This window comes from Mus caroli, unplaced genomic scaffold, assembly GCF_978045245.1.
Source record: "Mus caroli unplaced genomic scaffold, Mus_caroli_1 scaffold_5, whole genome shotgun sequence".
NCBI lineage: Eukaryota > Metazoa > Chordata > Mammalia > Rodentia > Muridae > Mus > Mus caroli.
The window spans coordinates 138,769,097-138,785,799 of NW_028227260.1; the positions used below are offsets into that span (position 1 = coordinate 138,769,097).

The 16,703-nt window shown below is 37.7% G+C and overlaps 1 protein-coding gene and 1 pseudogene across 2 annotated transcripts in view; one reads left to right on the top strand and one right to left on the bottom strand.

The window, feature by feature from the left end:
* The window catches only part of Rp2 (RP2 activator of ARL3 GTPase), a 39,480-nt gene that overhangs the window by 16,234 nt on the left and 6,543 nt on the right, over positions 1-16,703 (bottom strand). For both annotated transcript variants that reach the window (XM_021153057.2, XM_029473585.2), the window contains exons 2-3: positions 10,310-10,975; positions 5,975-6,089 (exon numbers count right to left, since the gene is read on the bottom strand). In XM_021153057.2, the coding sequence (XP_021008716.1) occupies positions 5,975-6,089; positions 10,310-10,975 (781 nt within the window). The remainder of the gene's footprint in view (positions 1-5,974; positions 6,090-10,309; positions 10,976-16,703) is intronic.
* Positions 3,968-5,028, top strand: LOC110286598 (transcription initiation factor IIA subunit 1 pseudogene; annotated as a pseudogene).

Genomic DNA, 16,703 nt, shown 5'->3' on the forward strand with positions numbered 1-16,703 from the left:
TTGAGTTTGATCCCTGGGACGCACATGGTAGAAGATATTCGACTCCCACAAGTTATTCTCTGGCTTCTACATTCATCCTGTAGCACAAATGTGCTCTGCTCTCCCCCACACAAGATAAATAATCAGAGCAGATAGCAGCTCATGCCGAGCTGAGGCTTTGATGTAAAGAGGGGTACCCTGCCTCTTCTACAAAACCTATAACCCTGTCTAACCTGAGAAAACAGCCACTAATCCCCAACAGAATGCTATTCTTCAAACTAACTGGAAGTGTTTCAAAGTTTCGGATTATGAAAAACAAGAGAAGGTTGACAACTGTGACAGAGTTGGGGAGATGAAGGAAACACAGCAACTAAAGCTAGTGTGAGATCTGGAACTGAATTCTGGAACTGAAACTTGCACAGTAAAAAATCTGGTGAAATGAAAAAGTATGAGTTAACATTTTACCAAGGTGAATTTCTTGGTTTTGACAAATTTGCATTGGCTATGTTAACATTTAGAGACTCGGGTAAAGGGCATACAGAATATTGTCTTTGCAAATTTTCTGTAAATTTAAAATTATTCTAAAACTTTATTAAAAATAAAAAGCAGGGCTGGTGAGATGGCTCAGTGGGTAAGAGCACCCGACTGCTCTTCCGAAGGTCCAGAGTTCAAATCCCAGCAACCACATGGTGGCTCACAACCATCCGTAATGAGATCTGGCGCCCTCTTCTGGAGTGTCTGAAGACAGCTACAGTGTACTTACATATAATAAATAAATCTTTAAAAAAAATAAAAAGCATACAAATGTCTACTAGCTTATCTCATTTAGACTAAACCACAAAGCCTGCAGTGGCCTACAAAGCACCATGCTGTCTGACGGCCCTTTACTAATGCTAATCTACTGTGTGTGTTCAATAAAAGAAACCTCTAAAACAAAAAGGTAAACAAGATGCCCGACAGTCTGAGAAACTACCAAAAATGTTGATTCCAAGGACACATCAGAAAGACTTCTGAATCACTCCTTTTGAGACAGTAGTTGGAAATTTATATTTTTAAAAACATCCTAGATAGTTTTGAGGATTAGTCAGGTTTGGAAGTTTAGAATGGACAACAGATTCTCTTATTAATAGTCAAATAGTAATATTTATTAACTAGAACTAGATAATTGGAATTAAAGACTAGTTTAGATTCAGCCATAAATTAAAATAAAAGTAAAATTTCAAGACTAAGCCTACCATTTTACAAAATGGCTTTCAACTGACAGCAATTCTGCTCCTTAAAGGACATTAGGCAATGCCTAAAAATATTTTGTTGTTGTTGCTACAACTGAAGAAATTAGTATCTAGTGGACAGGAGCCAGAGTTCTGTTCAGCATTTTATCACACACAGGCCAGTCCTATCCAGGACAAAGAATTACCTGACTTAAGATGTCAATGATGCCAAAGTTGAGAAATCCTGCCTGAAAATGACTATTGGTCACTTTAAAAGAGGGCCCAGTCCAACCTTTTGGAATATTAGCACTGAGTCTGCTTGCTGGTCCATATGAAGTCACTACTGGGCAGCTTGGATTTTTCTCAAAATTTTTAGGGGTTTTGAGAATAAAATGGATACTATTTTAAAAAAGGTTTTATTTATTATTTGTGTGTATGGGTGTTTTGCCTGCATGCATGCCTGTGGATCATGTAGGGTCTGAGGACCCTAGAAGAGCACATCAGAATGGTGGGAACTGAAATTATAGCCAATTGTCAAACACCACGTGAAACTAGAACCTGGGTCCTCTGGAAGAACAGCCACTTCTCTTAACCATTGAGCCATTACTTCAACCCTTCCAATTCTTATTTTGAAAAAAAAAATCACACATTCTAAAAACATGGAAAGAACAGCAAACATATTCATCTTATCATTCAAGGTCAGCCTGGTCTACAGAGTGAGTTCCAGGACAGCCAGGGCTACACAGAGAAACCCTGTCTCAAAAAACCGAAAAAAAAAAATCCATTTTATCTTTAACTATAGTTACTAAGAGTCAAATTTTGGCCACAGAGGTTTTTATTATTTTACATTTATGTGTTTATTTATTTATTTTTGTAGATGTGGGTGGGTGGGTGTAGGTGCTCATGACAAGGCATGCTATGGAAGTCAGAGGACAACTTATGGAAGTCAGTTCTCTCCTTCTTCCATGTGGGACCCAGGAGCTGAACTCAAGTCATCAAGCTTGGTGGCAAGTGCTTTTACTCACGGAGTCATTGTTCTGGCCCCTACACACCCATGCTTGTTTTTCTTTTGCTGACACAATGATACTCCATATTCATAGCCTACCTAACCGCAATATGATTTCATACCTAAGAAAATGAAATAACTATCATCTTCAAACTCCTGGTTTAAAATCTACCTATATAGTCTATTCCATATCATTCCCATAGCCAATCAAGGCTCTCTCGTTGCATTCACTATTATATCTTTTTGGATTATTTTAATCCAAAAGACTTCCTCATCTGAAGAAACATAGCTTGTTATCATATAGGATGTCTTGTATTTTGGACTTGGTTCATTGTTTCCTTATGGTGTCATTTAACTTACTTTCTTTCCTATCTTGGTTCATTCATCACAATGATGTTAAAAAAAAAAAATCCCTGTCTCCAGATTTGAAAAAGAAGAGAACAAGCAAAGACAAAAGAGGCAGGAGGCAGAAGGTAAGAGGTAGCCTGTAATCCTAATGCTCCCCTACCCTCTTCTGTAAAACAGTCTCAAGCAGCCAAACCTGGCCCTGAACCATGGCTGAGGATGGCCTTGAACTCCCAAATCCCTCTTGCCTCTTCCTCCCAAGCACAGAGAGTACCACTTCGCTCAAGCCTCGCCTTTTTCACAGGTGCATTTATTTCTGTTGTTGCATTACCTTCATTACGCTTTTGTGGGGTTTATTTATTTTTATTAGAAATTGAATCCAAGTCCTCAAACATACTAGGCAAGCAGTCTTACCACCAAGTATACTCCCAACTCCCATTATTCTTTTCCTGGTCAAATTGTCCCCAAATTTTGCCAATGCAGACTCCTTCAAGCTGGCTCTTTTGACTTGATATGACTACATCAGTCTTTTGAGTACCTCCTGTAGGCATCTCTCCTTTTAAAGACTGGTTTGTATGTTTATTTCCTGAAATTCTTATAACATCTGCTCACTGATTTTTGTTCTACTTTGGTAGCATTGTACTATTTCCATATGAAACATATTATTTAAAGGCAGATACTGTTTAGGTCGAAGTAATTCTACAATACTTCTTTGCTAATAGTGTACAAATATATAACCCTTGATTCAGATTACTGACTTCAATACTAATCCTCACACTTTAGGATCCATTAGACTTATCGCTCAATTCCATTTCTGAAAGTTGATGAGAGTTTCAAGGTTCATTTTCAAGATTTCATTCGAATGTCCTATGTCAAAATATATTCTGAGGTAGATTCAAGCACTAGATTGGAGTAAGTCCTTCCACTACTATAATAACCGTAAAAGGATATGCTAACACTTAATAGCCCAATTACACACAGCATTACTGATTAAAATTATCCCAACAGTCCTCCAATGCTTTTTTCATATACAATTTAAGAGTTCATTTTAATTTATTTATACATAAACACACATGCAGATGTGCCCTGTCTGTAGGGTTTATTTACCTAATTAGCATTGCATATTGCTATTCATATCAGCTTGGAGCCTTGAGCAAACAATGTTCCTACTTCCAATAGATAATACTGTGGCCTCCTGAGTCAATACACCTTTAAGAAATATAAAAGTCCATCTTGGAGATGACTTGAAATTCTCAAGGTTTTAGCTGTGGGAGGAGTGTCCCCCTCCTCCTGGTCTCCTGCCTCTTACTCCTTCTGGATAGGTTTTATTGAGAAATTTTTGCCCCACTCTTGCGGGTGACTTGGGTCTCAGGTTTTTTTTTTTTTTCCTTTTCTTTTTCTTTCTTTATATCTTGTTCCCCCTTGTTTGTGTTGTGTGTGGAAATTGCAAACTCGGCAAACACAAATACTGTGCCTAAATTGTATAGATCTGTGATTGAAGATGTTATTAATGACGTACGAGACATTTCTTCTGGATGATGGAGTGGAGGAACAGGTCCTGATGGAACTAAAAACTTTGTGAGAGAATAAAGTAATGCAGTCTAGGGCAGTAGATGGATTTCATTTGGAAGAAGAGCAGCTTTTGTTACAAGTTCAGCAGCAGCATCACCAACACCAGAAAATGCAACCTCAGCAAGCACAGACCCAACAGGTTCTTATTCCTGCATCACAGCAAGCTACAGCACCACAAGTTATTGTTCCTAAGTTGATACAACCTATGAATCCATCAATTATTACGAGTGCTGCCGGCGTAACTCCTGTTCAACAGAGACTAACAAATTCAGGCCAGCTGCTTCAGGTGGTCAGAGCAGCCAATGGTGCCCAGTGTATCTTTCAGCCTCAGCGGTCAGTTGTTCTACAAGTTATACCACAAATGCAGCCTGGTGGAGTACAAGTGCCTGTTATCCAGCAGGTCCTAGCCCCATTTCCTGGAGGGATGTCACCACAGACAGGCGTCATCATCCAGCCACAGCAAATCTTATTTACAGGAAATAAGACTCAGGTCATTCCTACAACCATGGCAGCACCCACAGCAGCACAAGCACAGATGCCTGCAGCTGGACAGCAGCAGCCACAGGCCCAGCCTGCCCAACAGCAAGCTCCGTTGGTGCTGCAAGTTGATGGAACAGGGCATACATCTCCTGAGGAAGATGGAGATGAAGACTGTGATGATGATGAGGAGGAGGAGGAGGAAGAGAAAGAGAAAGATGGAGTTGATGATGGGCAGGTGTAAGAAGAGCCCCTCAAGAGTGAAGATGTTGTAAGTGATGAGGAAGGGCAGAACTCTTTGACACAGTAAATGTTGCATGCCAGTACTTATAAGATACACAGAAGTATAAATGGAAATTTCATCTCAAGGATGGTATTATGAATCTTAATGGAAGAGATTATGTATTTTCCAAAGCCATTGGAGATGCAGAGTGGTGAAGAGTTGCTTCTTTCCTTTTATGAATAAGACAAAGAAACTTAAAAAGTTAAAATGGACGGTTTGAAACTTGGGACATATATCAGCCAAAACTTCATTTCTGCATGTCAGAGAAGTGCAGTAGAAGCAAAGTTACTGAAGCAAAGCTAGACCTTGACCACATAGACACTACTTCAGACTGGCAAGCCATGGAACTGTGGCACCTGGGGTTGCTGGGCCGAGGTGGGGGTGGGGGAGGGTGGGGTTGTGTAGCAAAACTGTAACTGTCAATTTTAAATAAGGAACCTGCCACTGGTAATTAGCATGTAAAAAAAAAACAAGAAAATATAGGCAAACAGCAGCCCGTCAGGTCAGCAAGGTATACAGTCCAACTCCTCTCCTATGTACATTTCTTTTTTTTTAAAGATTTATTTATTTATTATATGTTAGTACACTGTAGCTGTCTTCAGACATTCCAGAAGAGGGCACCAAATCTTGTTACGGATGGTTGTGAGCCACCACGGGGTTGCTGGGATTTGAACTCAGGTCCTTCAGAAGAGCAGTCAGTGCTCTTACCCACTGAGCCATCTCTCCAGCCCCTATACATTTCTTTAACAACTGAAATTTACTGGTGGCATTCACTTACTAAAAAAGCTCTACTTTTTCATGAGAAGTTGATTATATGAAAACAGAAAATATTGACTTTGTATTTCTTACTTCCTTTTCAGTATGGCCAAAGCACATCTTTATCAAGTGCTTTGCAACAATACAAAGGTACAACAGTAATAAAAATAAAACTAAAATAATGTAGAAATGTGACTGGTTTAAGTACTAAACACAGAACAGGAAGAAAGTAAGTTATACAGGGTTTCTTAGGTATTGAGAAAAAACAAAAGAGGAAGAGAAGGTAATACAGAAGGAAAAGAAAATGTTAAGATGGCCAGTCAGGAAAATAAGCACAGAAAATACCTTTGTCTAGAAGAAGGAAAAAATCTGATGCCTTTTCCTGGAAAACCCTTTGGGCGTCTTCAGTTTTCATTGACATTTCCTTTGTCTGCACTAGGGAAAAGCCTTTACCAACCATCTGTGGAGAATAAAATTTCATTTAGACTTTAAAATGAACTTCTGGTATGAAAACAAAGTTTTGTTATTTCAGCATTTTTCTGTATATAATGCAACACGGCATTCTGAGTTTTGCTTTGGTTCTGGCTAATTCAGACTCTGGTGCAATTTCTCTATTACATTTACATGTACAGAAACTTAATTTAATGATACAGCAAATATTCAATGAAAAATACCATAGTTCATTACAATCAATATAATTTATTAAATATAATAAAGATGTTATAATAAAGTGGAAAAAATTACCTAATGTTAAGCTTAAAAGCCATCATATCAATTTGTATAGCAATAGTGCAAGAATGCAAGACTACAATTATAGAGGCATTTACTATGTACATGAAATTTTTTGAACTTTATGCATGTGCATATATATATGTACATATATATGTATATATATATGTGTGTATATATATATATATATATATATATATATATATATATATATATATAGAGAGAGAGAGAGAGAGAGAGAGAGAGAGAGAGAGCCTCTCATGGTTAAGAAACCTGTCCAAGGTCATATAGCTACTTTAATTCAAGTTAATCTGATGGTAGATCAAAGAATTCTTTTTTAGGCCAAGTGATTGTGGAACATGCCTTTAATCCAAGCACTCAGGAGGTAGAGGCAAGAGGATCTCTCGAGTTCAAGGCCAGGCTGGTCTATAAAAGTGAGTTCCAGAAACCCTGTCTCAAAAAACCCAAAAGAATTCTTTTTTTTTAAATCAGTTAACTATATATTTTTCAAGTTTGTACTGATTTGATTGTGAATATTTTCCAACCTGTTCTATAAAGTCAGTGGTAACAGCTCATAATATTTACTATGAAGCTGTATCTATTTTAATATTTTCACTGAAGACATTTAGCGACTCCTTTACATAAAAATCATGGTAACTAACCAAATTCAATTATAAAATATATTTAAATAACTCAAACCTTGCTTACCTATTTTATCCTGTACATAAATGTGATTCATAGCAAAGCAAACAAGTAGTTTTGGTGGTGAGAAATCCAAGTCTTGGTAACTTCCCTTAACTCTGCATGCAGCGTGCTTTCTGTTTTAACCAGCTTTTGTAGAATGTCCTGCCTTCTCAAGTCTCATACTCCCTAGCAACTTTATGATATTCCTCAGCAAACCAGTGTTGGAAATTGAATCTCCAAGTCTACGCTATCCTAACATAGCTGTGCTGAGACAAACTTAATTTTTTTTCATCTCAGAACTAACTAGTTTCTTTGCTAACTCAAGTATTATTTAAACTAATATATAATCTCTCATCTTCATACTTAGGTCTTTCCTTTCCTAGCACCGTGGACTGAGTTGTGATGGCAGTGCGTTAGTTGGGCTCCTCATACCTTGTGTACTCATGAATGGTTTTGAGGATGCATGGAGTACACTCATTGAAAATTCAATCATGTATGAGCCAAAACATTCAAGTCGCATTGCTCACTTGCTAGTATTATGCTACATACAAAGAATATTTATATTCACTTGTGCGGAAAACAACAAAAGAAAATAACAGCCATGGAACCAAAAAACTCAAAATCAAATGGAAAACTCTGGGACCCATGTGCATTTTTACCCTTCCCAATTAAACACGGGAATTAACCTATGAATTCTGTGAACAGGGAGGTTGACCAACCATGGGACTACCAAGTGCATTGCCTGTGGGAGTCATCTTTAACCTATTCCAAAATTATCATTTTAAATGAAGAACACACTTTACAGCACACACTACAAACTTTTTAGGTGGGTAGGTGGAAGGAACCTCCCCACAGTTTAAATCTATAATGATGTCCCTTTAAAAAAAAGTTTTACAATAAAAAATGTGTAGGTCTTTTACTATTCGGCATGCTTTAATTCTCTCCATATGTAAGTTTCATTTTCAATTTCTCTCTTGCACCCTCTTCCCTTTTCTTTTGTGTGTGAACCAATTAGTTCATAGGGCTTCCTTACAGAGTGTAAGTGAGGCGTTATTTACAGGAACACTGGTGACCTCTAAACTATTTCATGTTTTAATCATTTATTTCTTAATATTGTCCTTTCTGAACTAGACAGTTCTAACCAAAGCACCTCTAGTTTAGAAGCCTCCCGAGTCGCATTCCTACACCTCCCATCTGTCAGCTTTCTTTCAGCACAGGGACAGCACAACAGCTTTGTTTTAGGGTTAATACACAGGAACACTATCAGCCTGAATGGATGAATCAGAGTTCCACTGTTTACTAGCTAGCTAAGTGACCTTTGCCAAGTTACTTACCCTGTCTATGGTTCATAAGGTTGTTTTAAATAGTGTATTAGTTCATGTAAATAATGTTTAACAGTGCCTGACACAGTAAAATTACATACATATCTAATACTATGTAAGTGTAGGCTTCTATTATTAGTGTAGGATTTTTATTTTGCATTCTAGAAGGATATTCAAAGAATATCACTCATCTAAGCCATATTCTTGCAAAGTCCATCATGTCACACATCAGATACCAAAGGTCAAAAGGTTCAGAACATTCATGACTCATAAATAAAGACTGGGTTGATGGCTTTTTTTCTCTTTAAGCATGTTAATATATCTGTATATCCACTCCTGGTTATCTACCAAAGAAGTTGAACTTCAATGATTAATCTTTTGAAAATTATATGTAGTAAAAATTCACCATACAAAAGAAATTTGCCATACAACAGAGTGAAGAAATTTACTTCTCAGATATTGAATTAACATTGTGACTAGACAGTGCAAAGGCTACAAGCATATTTTTCTACATTTTACAAAACCCATAGCATGCTTCTTATCATACCGGCATAACAAAAGAAAACATCAACATCTGAAGCCAGACACAATGGCTTAAGCCATTGGGACACAGAGGCAGAAGGATTGTGGGAGGTTGAAGATACAGACTGGTCTACATAAGTAAGTTTCAGGCTAGGTATAGCCATATATATATATGTATATATACAGAGAGACCCTGAATAAAAAAAAAAAACCAATAATGAATAAAGTATCAAAGTCTTAAAATTATACGTTTAGGTTCTATAGTTTTAAAACCTCTGCCTCAAATATACTTTGTAGAGTTCAGACATGGATTCACTGCATTACAGATCTGTAACTATAGAGATACACATTTTTACTTTTTGTCAAGAAAAATCATTCCTTGTTCAACTTTACAACAATCCCTTCAGAAAGAAACTTACTTATCCACTTCAGAAAGCTTGATTTGTTGTTGTTGTTGTTTTCGAGACAGGGTTTCTCTGTGTAGCCCTGGCTGTCCTGGAATTCACTCTGTAGACCAGGCTGGCCTCGAACTCAGAAATCCGCCTGCCTCTGCCTCCCGTGTGCTGGGACTAAAGGTGTGCGCCACCACTGCCTGGCCAATGTATCTTCTGACTGGTACACCTACCAAAAAAGGAACTCCTGCTCCTGAAGCCTTAACTGTTCCCCGCTCAAATGCTTTTCAAGGGGAAGCTGCTGTGCATTAACTCTTCTTTACTTAATGAAGTCACTGAAGGCCACTGCTCATAAGTGTTAGAGCTTTTGACGTTCCAATCCCAACCTTATTCATATTTTTCGTCCATCCCAGCCTATCAATGACAATGAGGCAAGAGCTAATAAGGAGCCCAGTGTGGATGGGACTGTGATGCACACTGTCACAGCAGACTCTAAATGTATTCTTAAGTGTCATTTACAACCAATTAAAACTCCAAAGAAATTTCCTCAGTAAGTCATTAGAAAAGGCCATGCTTCAATATGCAGTACTGTTGTGAGTGTGCGTAGAAATTGTTTATGATGAAGAGTGACAGTTCTTGAGGCAGAGAATTGTATCTCTATGCCTTCATTTCCAGCATCCGCTATGATCAATTATTTCTGAGTTGCAACTAATTACAAAGTATGTAAGCAAAGATGTGGAAAATAAACATGCATCATATAATGAATGAAACATGGTAACAGCATGACCCACATATAATTGGTGCTAATGAACGCTTACTGATTTGAGCTAGGATGAAAAGTTTTCTTAGAAAGGATTTTGAGGTCCAAGTGGTCTGCTTCTAAGGCAAGCCTGTGGAGGCAAGGTATGTAGAAATACCGGCAAGGAGAGCTGCCAGTATTTCTAATAATAAATTTGAAAACAAGAAAACCTAGAAAGTCTCCAAAGTAACATGGTCCTAGCTATGTCTATTTCTCCTCTCTTTCTCCTTACCTCATCAATTAGTTTCCTGGCATTTGCAGTTGTATAATCATCGGCAAATAATACCACAAGACATGATTCATCACTGTACTTCTGTCTCTGACCCCGGGATACAGGAACAATGCTTCTATTGGCTTCTGTGGAAATTCGTACAGCTTTGAATTCTTCAGTCACTGGAATAGGAACATAGTCTTGAACCACGGCATTTTCTGGAAGAAGGCTCCAGTTGAGCTCTCCTGACACAGGTGTAAAATCATGAACATGACTCCATATGTTATTGAAGATACTGAGGCCTGCATCTTTGAATTGGGCTGCTAATTCAGGATAGTACCATTGAAAACAGCCAAACTTGATGTTTGTGGAAGATTCAATAATGGGTTGAGTAGCACAGCACAAAAAGACTTCCAACTTTCTACAGTCTCTCACACGAAATTGTTGGCAAGCCAATGTGCACTTGCAATCTCTACAATTTCGGAAAAACACACTGCCTTTCACTGGTCCCAAAAAAATTACACAGTTAGTGCAGTCATCAATGGTAATAGTAGCTGAGTGATCAAAAATATAGATGTTACAGTTCTCACAGTCTTGAATGACAAATTGTTGTCCTGCCACTTTTCCAGGTAAGCGACCTACTGTTTCATCCTTCAGTCCACTAAACATGTAATCTTTTGGATCAACCTGCAGAAACAAAATATGTAACTTTGAGTATTCTTAACATTATTCACCAAAACTAAGTACCTATGGGATGCCAGTACAGTTAGTTGTTAATGCTAAAACCTAAGTTCCTTGGTCTCATTGAAATAGGAAGCTTTTTGTTTGTTTGTTTTCAGTAAATGAAAAGAACGATGGAGGAAATCGGGAAAGAAACCAAAGTTCAAGGGCATATTCACTAAGTGCTGTGTGTATTTCTTGGATCCTGTTTCAACCATTTCTTTCTTTCTTTCTTTTTTTTATAGATTATTTATTATTATATATAAGTACACTGTACGTCTTCAGATGCACCAAAAGAGGGCATCAGACCTCATTACGGATGGTTATAAGCCACCATGTGGTTGCTGGGATTTGAACTCAGGACCTTCAGAAGAGAAGTAGGTGCTCTTAACCACTGCACCATCTCTCCAGCCCCTGTTTCAACCATTTCAACTGAAAGTATGCTTTTTTGAGGCAACTGGGAATAGTCAGTCACACATACACAAAAAGCCTGAGCCGGGCGTGGTGGCGCACGCCTTTAATCACAGCACTCGGGAGGCAGAGGCAGGCGGATTTCTGAGTTCGAGGCCAGCCTGGTCTACAGAGTGAATTCCAGGACAGCCAGGGCTATACAGAGAAACCCTGTCTCGAAAAACCAAGAAAAAAAAAAAAAGCCTGTTAGATAACCTTAAGGGCTTTTATTTTTTCATTTTCTAAGTATGATAATAGCTCTGAGGTTACAAGAGGGGTGAACTTACCAATTTTAAGTAATCTAAAGTTTCTAACCATGGTTAATATATATAACTACTCCCTAGGAAATGCATCCACTCTTTCTGCTATCAAATTTCATTCTTGGGTATGCAACCCTAAAGGGAAGCCCATGTGAAACTATGATTTGGGTCTTCCTGTGAGTTAACTGAGGTGACGTATGGTCACTGCTAATATCAACAGTCTTTCAGCCTATTTAGAATGGTATAACCACAAATTAATATGGAGGGCAAGGTCAAGAATATTCTAATGGAAGTAGATATGTAAGCCAGGCATGGGGTACACACCTGCAATCCCTGCACTTGGGAATCTGAGGCAGGAAGATTACAAGGTAGGCAAGGGCTACAGAACAAGAGTCTGTTTCAGATACAACTGCAAAAAGAAAACAATGCTAGGAAATTAAAGCTTATATCCTTTGTATCTATCCTAATCAGGACATACTAATTCAGGCTAGAATAAAGCTCAGTATTAAAATGTATGTTTAGAATGTACATGGCCTTGAATCCATCCCTGTAACTGAAAATTAAACATTAAAAATATAGATACATACTATTTCAGCTTTCTGGTGATTTGCTTTTCCTTGTGCTTCAATTTTAAATTTTCTATTTGGGCCACTGGGGGAGGCAGGGGGATAGGGGTTTGTGGAGGAGAAACTGGGAAATTTTATTTTGAAATGAAAATAAATTAAATAACCAATAAAAAAGAAAAAACCCTCTATTTCTTAAAAAAATCTTAAATTGAATATACTTCTTTACCCTACTACAAAATGATATTTGGTTCTGAGTTTCTAAATCCTGAGATTTTCATACACCACAGACAATGGAAGAATCAAAAGACACAAAAGCCTTGATATGTTGGTACTTACATCTACAAAGTTTAATCAGACATCGACTGAGCTATTCATCCAATGTAACTTTTCAAAATTTGCCACCCTATTAGATATTATAAACTATGCCTCACATAATCTTTTAAATAATAGTATCTAGAATGTCACATTTTTTAAAATTTTAACTGTGCTAATCAAAATATAGTTAGAAAACTCAATGATGGAGTGCGTTTAGAGCATGCCTGAGGCTCTGAGTCTGATCATCAGCATATATCTCCAACACACACACACACACACACACAGAGAGAGAGAGAGAGAGAGAGAGAGAGAGAGAGAGAGAGAGAGAGATTAAAAAGGCAAGTCTGGCAGTTTAAAAACAGCTCTGGAAGTGTATTATAAATCGATTGGAACTATTTAACTGCTTATGAATATAAACATTAACATGCAAAACTATGTATTACAAACAGGTTTTTATAGATACAGGACATATATGTGCCTATATACAAAGTAACATATAAGCATGTTAATCATTGATAAACTAGCTTAAAGTGACTTCTATCATACACAATATTATATTTATCTAGTTTTACATAATGTCCTAGGATGAGCACTGGTCTATAGCATAAGACAATGAGAGGTCTTTTTTTCTAGCCTAATTTTTGTCACCTATGAGCATCATGATCTTGAAAGTCACCCTACCTTTCTGGATCTTAAGTCAGTCAACCAACACACTTGGATACCCAAAATGAACCAGACACTATTTTAGGCACTAAAAGGGAAGTAACAGATACCTAAATAAACCATTTAAACAACCTGACCATGTGGTAAGAGCTGCTGGGAATATTTTAGAAATCCAGAGATGGGAAACATAGAGGACAACCCAAGGTCATAGAGGACAACGGTACAAAGTGAGAATGAAAAAAGTTGGAGTTTATTGGAAAGACTGGGAAAGAAAGACAGTACCAGACAAAGGTAACAGACTGAACAAGGTCAAATTTTTCAGTCATCAGGAATAAACTGGAAAGGGGCCTAGTATTTCCAGAAATACTGGAGTGAAACTAAATAATAAGGCAGGGGTCCTGGTATAAAGTTTGGAAGCTATCTATGAACAACAGAAGCCACGGAACAATTTAAATATGTTAAATTTACATTTCAGAACAATTAATAAGAATATGGGGGGTTGGAAAGATAGTTCTTTGGTTAAGAACACTTGCTGCGAGCCTTTAAACCCCGCACTCGGGAGGCAGAGGAAGACGGATTTCTGAGTCCGAGGCCAGCCTGGTCTACAAAGTGAGTTCCAGGACAGCCATGGCTATACAGAGAAACCCTGTCTCAAAAAACAAACAAACAAACAAAAAACCCAAAATAACAAAACAAAAAAACCCCACTTGCTGCTCTTCCAGATTTGAGTTTCGTTCTAGCACCCACATTAGATGGCTCATGACTATCTGTAACTCCACGCTCCAGGGGGTCTAATGGTCTCTCCTGCAGGCTTACATGTATACACAAAAATAAAATAGTTTAAAAGGAATATGGAAATCTGGAGTGTGAGTCTGAGAGGCTTAGCCAGAATGGGCTGAAGTAGTTAGAAGGAACGAGAAGGATGGGATAAATTTGAGAAATGTTGAGGAAATGGAATTAACAGGTGTGCTAAATAAAGCAGGAAGATGGTCAATTTGAAGCCAGCTTAGGCTATACAATGAGACCCTACCAAAATCAACAGCCAAATCAACAAAAGGCAAACATATCTAAGAAGCTAAAGTATTGCTCGATTGTATAGCACTTGCCTTGGCCCTTGGTTCTATTCCTTGCACTTCCAAATGAAGTAAACTAAAATATTAAATAAAATCTAAGGAATACTTTCTAACACTACTTCTCCTAATTACTTATAGGTAAAAACAAAAAAATTAAAATCTAAAAATACAGAATTGGGGAGATGGCATAGTTGGTAAAGCACAGGCACATCAAATATACAGGCTGTTGCAGGAAAATCTCCAGCTCAGGTCCAGCCTTTGTTAAATGGCAAGACCCTACCTCAAACAAACAAAACCAAAACAAAAGAGTTTCAGAAAAAAAATTCTTTTAAAAAGATAGTTCTAACATAGGGACCCGAGTTCAGTCACCAGCAGTTATATAAAAAGTTGGATGTTGTGGAATACACTTATCACCACAACAGCACTGCAGAGTCAAATGACAGGCAGAGCCCTATAGCTCACTGGCCCATTGCCTAGTATATGTGGAGAATCCCAGGACACTTGCTTGTCTCAAAAGACTGTAAGTGTGTGTGTGTGTGTGTGTGTGTGTGTGTGTGTGTGTGTGTGTGATGCCTAAGGAATGACACCTGAGAATGTTCTCTGGCTTCCAAAAGCACCGTGTATATACAAACAAAACAAAACAAAACACCAAAAAACAAAAAACAAAAACAAAAAACCAATAACAGATAAAACTAGAAATGAAGAAAACCTGAATCCACAACAAGTAAGCTTTAATTACACATCTAAACAAGATGTAAAATGCAAAAAGTAAAATTATTTGTCCATAAACACACACTAAATAAAATTGGGGGACTGGAGAGATAGCTCAGTAGTTAAGGGTGCTTGTTGCTCCTGCAGAGGACCCAGGTTTGATTCTCAGCATCCATATGTCACTCACTGCTGTCTATAACTCCAGTTCCAAGGAATCCATTGCTCTCCTTAGGTACCAAGAACGCATGTGGTATACAGGCATACATGCAAGCAAAACACATGCATACATAAAATAAACACATCTAAATTTTCTCTTAAAAATTAAAGCTAGGTGCGGTGACACACACCTGTAATATTAGCACTTAGAAGGCTGATTTAGAATAGTCTCAAATTTTGAGACTACCCTGAAAAAAAAAAGGCTCAGAAATTTTAAAATAGTAGATACTTTATAATCACGATCTAGAACTGCCATGGAATGTTAACTGTATTGCAATTAAATGCTAAAATAATACATAAGAGAAGTTAAAATCACAGATGTAATTAATAATTTAAACATTAAATATAATAAAGAACAACAAGGTCAAAACAAGTTTTAATAGACAAACTGTCAAGAATGATTAAGAAACAATACAATATAATGAATGAAAACAAGGATATGATTATAAACAGGTTTAAAGCAGAGTATAAGGTGCTGAGAGATGCTTAGTAGCCAAGAGCACTTATTGCTCTTGCAAACAACCTGGGTTTAGTTCCAGCACCCACATCAGACACCTCACAAATGCCTATAACTCCAGTTCCCAGACTTCCAATGCCCTCTTCTGTGGGTACTTGCATGCACATTGTGCACATGCATACACATAAAATTTACAAAATCAGTAAACTGCTAAAAAACAGAATATAGGCAACTATAGAGTCATTTTAGTCAATGAAATCTTGGTTACCCCAGAATATAACTCCTATAATGTGGGTTATACAGGTACTATATGAATAGTAACTAAATCTGATAATCAAGTACCTTTTTTGTTAGGTGTATGGGTGTTTTGCCTGCATATATGTGTCCATGGAGGCTAGAAGAGTGTATCAGATCTCCTTGGAACTAGAGTTATGGATAGTTGTGAGTCACCATGTGCTAGGAATCAAACTCGTGTCCTCAGAAGAACACCCAGTACTCTTAATGTGGAGCTATCTCTCCAAACCAATCACACAGTGTCTTGAAGAGAACTTGAAGCTTCTCCACATCCCACTCTCCACTCCATCTCCAATGAACTGAGAGTCTGATGCTGATCAAGAACAAAAGAGTAAAGCTTAGGAGCTAGCCCAGTAAGAGCACTTCACTTGTATATGGAAGGCCAGAGTTCAATTCCCAACACTGAAAAAAAAAAAATGGGAACAAATTGGCACTCAGGGACATTCAGTTAAGTCACACTTTAAGTTGACCAATTTCTGGCTAGGAAAATAAAAGAACTATAGTAGGCAGAGGCACTATTTCTGATAACTACTGTAGGTCTTTCTTTCCTTTATGTAAAGGGAGGCTGAGGCTGCTTTCCTCTGTGAAAAGCCATTACCAGGACGTGGGAATATAGTTATGGTGCAGGCAATGGGAGCTTGGTCTAGTTCCAGGCCTTAAAGTGAGAAAGAACATGAAAGGGTGGCTTAA